Genomic DNA, 6,899 nt, shown 5'->3' with positions numbered 1-6,899 from the left:
GGGCTGCGGGGGGGGGCTCTGCCCGGCCCGGTACCGAGGCGCCATGGCCGGAGCCTTCCGGACCCGGCTCGCGGCCGCGCGGAGTGCCGGGCGGCCCGACGCGGCGAGGGGGGAGTTCCCGGCGAGAGGAACGGGCTCTGTGAGGTCAGCGCGCCGCGGCCCGGGTCACAATGCAGCCCGCCCCCTCGACGCCCGGGCCACGGCGCGCCGCAGACACCTGCCGGGCTCCGCCTGGACCGGAGCGTCGTCCCGCGGCCAGGGGTCCGGCAGCTGCTTCCAGCCTGGGACCGGCCTCGGCCTCCGGCAGGTGAGCAACGACCCAGGGGGCGAGGGCGGGCAGGGGGCGTCCGGCGGCCCGGGAGCGGCCTGACCGCCACTCCCCGCGCAGAGCGCCCCGGGGCCTGGACATGAGCGCCCAGGAGCCCCCGCAGGGTCGAAGGTTCCCCATTGAGGCCGGAGACTCCCCTGGCCTTGCCGCCGCCCCCGAGTCCCAGGACAGCCCGGAGCCGGTAGCCACGGAGCACACCCCGGTCAGGTGAGGCCGGCGCCCTCCCCGCGGCCCCTCCTGCCGCCCCGGTCGTCCCCGCCGCGCGGGGCTCCGGACCGCCTGCGTCCACTTTCCCTGCCCAGAACCGCGTCCCCGCATCAGGGCCCCGCGGAACCTCGGGGGTGGGGGGGATGGCCCGGCTGCAGTCCCCGGGCGCGTTCCCAACAGCAGGGGCCGGGCCCCGCTTTCCCCAGGCCGCTTCGACGCTGCCCGGGCTGCCACTGCCTGACGCTGTTGCACGTGCCCATCGACGTCTACCTGGCCATGGGCGGGAGCCCCCGGGCCCGCGCCACCTGAGTGCGCCTGCGCACGGCGGCTCCGCGGGAGCCGGGCGGGGACGAGGCCCGCCGCGGGCCACCACGCTGAGGTCGCGCGCGCCGAGCACGAGACAATGATGCACATTTTAAAATAAAAGAATGATGCACATTTTAATAAAGCACAGCATAAACTGTTCTTTCCACTCCGGGCTGACCGTGTATGTCTATCCCGTCGATCGACCCGCAAACTGCTCCGCTCCTTCCCTCGGCTGCCTCCTCCCTTGGACCCAGCCCTAGAGGCCCGCCCTCCGCGTCCGCGCCAACCCAACCCCCTACTGGTCGGGACCCCTTCCAGGGCTACCGTTCCCCTCGGCCCCTGCCCTCATCCTTCTCATCCCTCTCCTCGGTTTCCCAATGCAATTCCCATAGCTGTGCTGGATTCGGGGGTCCAGAGAAACTCTGGACTGGAGCGGCTGGACCGACAACTTAGAATAAAGAGAACGGCCACCCACACCAGCCCAGTGAATGCTCCCAAAATGGAATTAGCGTTTGCTATCTGCTGTTCTGTGACCTTGGGCACCTCGGATTAGGGGCCTCCCAGGAACCAGAAAAAGACCGGGCAAGAAGTCTTTTGAAAAACCTTGATTTCTTATTCCTATTTTACAGGTGAGGTAACTGAGCCTTGAGAGACTTGCACGGGTTCCCCCAGCTGATGGTTGATAGGCTAGCACACTCCTCAGTGTCCTCAGACTTAACACTCTAAAATCCATCCATGACCCAAGGCTGCCTGGAAGTATAGCATTTAGCTGAGCAAGTATTTTCCACTTTCCAGTTTTGCTTTAATGAGCCTGTATTATTTTAATATTGGAAAAAATACACATAACCCAGAGGTCAGGTTCAGTCTCCTGTCCCCTGAAATTTAAATGCAAATGACTTAACACCCCTAATCCACATGGGGTAGAATTCCCAGCCCTCCCTAGAGTACTTCAAAATCCCACACTCACCCAAAAGGACCACCGTTCTCGGTTTCCACATAAATTCTCTCCCAGGCAGTCCCAAATGTAGGAGACTTATTAAAAGAGGAGAGGAGGTCACTATAATGTACACCTGAAACTAATATTACACTATGTTAACTAACTGGAATTTAAAACTTTAAAAAAGTAAAATAAAAATAAAAAATAAAAAAAAGGGGGGGGCGCCTGGGTGGCTCAGTGGTTAAGCAGCTGCCTTCTGCTCAGGTCATGATCCAGGAGTCCCAGGATCGAGTCCCACATCAGGCTCCCTGCTCGGCGGGGAGTCTGCTTCTCCCTCTGACCCTCTTCCTTCTCACGATCTCTCTCTCAAATAAATAAATAAAATCTTAAAAAAAAAAAAAAAAAGGAGGAGGGATGTTTGCCAAAAAAGGGTCTACTTCGAACTGAGGATTTTAGACTTGACCATTCGGTGCCTGGTCCTCCAAACACCCTCTTTCTTGAAAGCCCTCCCATGCCTCTCTTTCCCTTTCACCCACCAGAAGAATCCCTGGCTTCAGGCCACAGTGCTGGCTTCCCTCTCCTCTTTACTCCTCTCCTCATCCACTCTTAATTCCTAGAGAGCCCCCAGGGCTCTCAGTTCACTCTATTAAGTGGAGTAATCTAGCTGTTTCGATCCCCATTGAGCTTCATCCAGGCAAAGCCTACCCAGCATAACCCACGCTGCTGCTCTGCCGGAAAAGGGCCTTCTTCCCTATAAACAGTCACCCCCTCCTTAGAAGACCACTGTAAGCTTAGAGAGAAAAATATTATTGGCCTCTGTATTGATGAGGTCTCTCCTTTGCAAGCAACTAAAGTTAACTTACGTTGTTTCAAGTGGCTCGGAGGGATATAAGCTTTCCAGATACATAAAGGAAGAACTGTAGGAACCAGGGTGGGGGGGGGGGGGGCCCACCAGGACTACCCCTTTGTTCATCTCTCATCCCCGATTATCTCCTCTGGGCAGGGAACATGCCTGTGGCAGTTTGGAAATCTGCAAATGGGAGAGGTGCTTTCTCCCGCTCTCAGTTTACCTGACCTTGGGAAGGGCAGTGATTGACCCTTCTTTTAAGTCACCTGCGCACTCTTTCAGCCAATTACCATCATCAGGGAAAGGTGAGACTATGATTGATCCAGCTGGGCCAGCAGAACCTACCCTTGAGGTGGAAGCATGGCCGGGTGATGGACAGCATCACCAGAAAATAACGGGCAGAGATGGAGAAAAAACATTCTGGGAGACGAGAGAGCTTATGTAAAGATTGGGTATTCCTCCAGGGAAAGAAGCCCTGAGAGAGAGAGACAGTGGCAGGAGCCAGGGTGACAGCTCTGTTCCATGGCAATGAGGAGCCTTAGACAGTGTGACCAGGAGTCAGGCCACCAGGTTCTAGTTCAGGCTCTTTCCCTGCCTTGGTCAATATAAGTCCACCAGCCAGGCCTGTGCAAGGCACTGGGGATTCAGCAATGAACTTGAAGGACCACAGGCATTGGCCCTCATGGAACTCACACAGCCTAGCAGGCAGGAGGCCTCACTCCAGCAAGTCCCTTCCTCACTGGTTTAAAAAAATTAGGAGGCCGCCTGGCTGGGTTGGTTGGAGGAATATGTGACTCTTGATGTCGGGGTGGTAAGTCTGAGCCCCACATTAGGCATAGAGCTTACTTAAATAAATACATAAACTTTAATTTTTTAAAAAAGACAGGTGTCTGGGACGCCTGGGTGGCTCAGTTGGTTAAGCCTCTGCCTTCGGCTCAGGTCATGATCTCAGGGTCCTGGGATCGAGTCCCACATCCGGCTCCCTGCTCAGGAGGGAGCCTGCTTCTCCCTCTGCCTGCCGCTCCCCGCTGCTTGTGCTCTCTCTCTCTCTCTCTCTCCGATAAATAAATAAATAAAATCTTTAAAAAAAAAAAAAAAAGACAGGTGTCTGGGTGACTTGGTTGAGTTGAGCGTCTGACTCTTGGTTTCGGCTCAGGTCATGATTTCAGGGTGGTGGGATCAAGCCCCGCATAGGGCTCCACACTCCCCCCTCCGCCTCCCCCCACCCCCCGCTCTCTCTCGAAAATAAATAAAATCTTTTTGAAAAAGAAAAAAAAGACTTGCTGCCAGCCATCCCGCATATGCTTGGATAGTGAGTGATGCAAAGATTTCAGACACACACCTTGCCTGGAGGGGTCAGCCCAGGGGCTAGTTAGCTCCACTGGGTGGACAGAACCTTGTGCGCAAAGGACCAGAGGCTGGAAAGTGCAGTGTACGTTCCAGGAAGTCAATTCGGTCACCTTCTTCCAACACCTACCTATCTGGGCTACACCAGGTGCTGAGAACCTAGGCTTGAATCTGACAGATCCTGGCCCTTGCAGAGCTCAGAATTCAGGGGATCTGGAGATGATGTAAGAGAAGAGAAGCTAGATTAAGAAGGCCTTGAATTTGAGCTCTGTTCTATAGGTGACAGTATGACATGCTGCAACCTGAGTCACTCACTCTCCTATTTCTTTTCTCCTTTTCCATCCTGTTTTCTGCTTCTTCCTTTTTCCCCCTGGAAAAGCCACTGGCCTAAACTCTTAGAGTCCTGACTGCCATTTACTAGCTGCGCAAACTTGGGCCAGGTACTTAGCCTCTCTGAGTCTCCATTCCCAAATCTGTAAAATGGGCTTAATGACACCTGCCAGAAGGTTTCAGGCATGTAAAGCACCGGGCAGGAATTTCCGGCACAGCCCGCACTCGAGCAAGAGAGGCGGCCGCTGTTCCTACCCCTGGCTTCAGGGGGCAGCCGAGAGCCAGCCAGTCATGTCCCCTGGGCCTGGGTGATGTCCAGGCTTGGAGAGGGTTGGGGAATCCCTCTTACCTCTCTCTGCCAACTTCCCAGCAGTTCTGCTCATGAGCAGAGGAACTTGGTTGAGGGGCATTTCCAGGGGAATCCCCAGGTGGGAAAGGGAGAGCTGCCTCCCTCACCCTCGAGGGTAAAGCTGTCCCCAGACCCCAAGGCAGGACCCCCTGATCCCAACCTTATTCTCTGGGCCCCAGGAATAGGGAGGGACCTGGGGAAAGGGGCATACTCCAATCACGGCTTCCCCTCACTTGCCTCTCAGACACCTTATTAGCTAGCCCCTCCCTAAAGGACCCCCTTTTAGAAGGAGGGGGCGAAGTACAGATGGACCCCCAGGTTACCATGGAGATGGCAGGGAAAAGGTTGCTGTATCGTCATGGCAACAATTGACGTCAGTACTACCCTTTCCTGTTGCTTGATATGGGGGGGGGGCAGCCACTCCAACCACAAGCAAATACCCCACAAAGCCTCCTTCCCTTCCTGAGCCAATCAACCAGGGGGTCGACAGGCTTAATATAGCACAGAGTTAAAAGCAGTCTCTGATGTCAGTCAAACGTTGGTTCAAATCCTTGTTCTGCCTCGTCTAAGCTGTGGGAATTTTAGCAAGTTCCTTAAGCCCTGGAAGTCTCATTGTACAATGGGGATAAATAAGCTCGTGCCTCCAAGGGCAAGTGTGAGGACTGCATGGGATCATGCAGGTCATGGGCACCAGGCCAGCTCCTGGGAGGTGCGCATTGACATTAGGGACCCATCAGTGGATGTGGACCTTAGGATATAGACTCACAGTCCCTAGAGAGCCTAGAGAGGATTTCCAAGGACTGGGCTCCTGAGTTTGAGCATCTCAGAATTTGGAGGGCGGGGTCTCAAGGTGGAGCCAGAGAGAGTGGAATTTCCAGACTGAGGAAACCCCAGATGCCACTTTCCCTGAAACCTCGTCACATCCGGACTCTGACCCAACTTCCCCTTCTCCTCCCCTCTGCCTCCTCCTAGGCCTTCACAGCAGCCTTCTGCCTCTTAGGCATCGATCTGCTCTTCTAGGGAAAAGGATGGATGAGGGCCCACAGGAAGACAACAGGCAACCAGACACCACCAGCTAGGTCGGTGGGTTGGACACACAGGGATATGGGTGTCACATTGCCCGCTGGCCTCTCCCCACCTACCCTCCGGGGTGGGGCCACCACCAACATTCTCATTCCCTGTCTCTGCCCTCACCTTCTGTCCAAGCAACCACAGTCCATTCTGCTCCAGTTCCCCCGCCCCCACCCTGAATCAGGAGCCCACCATTGCCCAAACAACCCCCGAACCAGACTCCCTCCTTCCTTCCTTGATGCCTCTAGTCCAGAGTTATTTATAAAGACCACAAACCCAGCCATCCCATTCTATTTAAGACTCATCGATGGCTTCTTTACATCACTCATCCAGCCGCACCAGACACCCCTCAGCGATTCACATTAACATTCTTCCACCTTTAAGCATGCTGTTCCTTCTGCCTGGAACAGCCTGCCTCCCAAACCCACTTACGCTTCAGATCTCCACCAATTGTCCCTTCTCCCAGAAGGCTCCTCTGACCACCTGTCCTCCTCTCATGGCACCTGCTTGTTCCACTGTGTACTCAGCTATTCCTTGATCCCTGGCGAATGTCTGCCTTCCCCACTACACTACGGACTCACTGAGGGCAGGGCCTCTGTCGTGTTCATCCTGACATCCCAGGGGCCTAGCGTGGCAGGGCTCAGGAGTTGGTAGAAGGTCTGCAGATTAGACTAGCTAGTAAGTGCTTGATAAGTCCACAGAGGAGAGGCCGCAGTGCTGTGAAGAGAAGGAACAGCAGAGCCAGCTAGGAGGCCCAGAATGGTTCCCCAAAGGACAATGGAGCTGAGACGTGCAGCAGTGACCCAGGCGAGGACATGGGGGGAGGAAATGTCCCTGGCACTGGAACTGGTAGGTGCCAAGGGTGAACTTGGTGCTGAAGACACTGTGCAGAGAGACAAACTCATGTTCTGGAAAGACAACCCTGGCTGCTTTGTGGGAACAGACCACATAAGAGCTAGAGAGCGGCAGCAGGGAGCCAAGTCGGGAGGCTGCAGCGGCCCCCCAGGTGAAAGGCGAGGGGGCCTTGGACCAGGCATTCATTCGCGGTGGAAATGGAGAGAAGCAATGGGACTTTTTAAATGTCCTGGGGGCGCCTGGGTGGCTCAGTTGGTAAAGCAGCAGACTCTTGATTTCAGCTCAGGTCGTGATCTCAGCGTGGTGGGACAGAGCCCCGAGT

At 55.5% G+C, this 6,899-nt stretch overlaps 1 protein-coding gene across 1 annotated transcript; it reads left to right on the top strand.

Moving 5' to 3' along the window:
• The first annotated feature begins 170 nt into the window (after positions 1-170).
• Positions 171-1,006, top strand: FAM229A (family with sequence similarity 229 member A). The gene is made up of 3 exons (XM_021683656.1): positions 171-307; positions 389-535; positions 742-1,006. Exons 1-3 carry the CDS (start codon positions 171-173, stop codon positions 842-844), a joined length of 387 nt encoding a protein of 128 aa, XP_021539331.1. The 3' UTR covers positions 845-1,006.
• The last annotated feature ends 5,893 nt before the right edge of the window (positions 1,007-6,899 follow it).

The sequence above is a fragment of the Neomonachus schauinslandi genome, chromosome 4 (genome assembly GCF_002201575.2).
Source record: "Neomonachus schauinslandi chromosome 4, ASM220157v2, whole genome shotgun sequence".
Classification (NCBI taxonomy): domain Eukaryota; kingdom Metazoa; phylum Chordata; class Mammalia; order Carnivora; family Phocidae; genus Neomonachus; species Neomonachus schauinslandi.
Note: the sequence above shows the minus strand (reverse complement) of the source record. Positions and strands in the feature narration are given on the sequence as shown.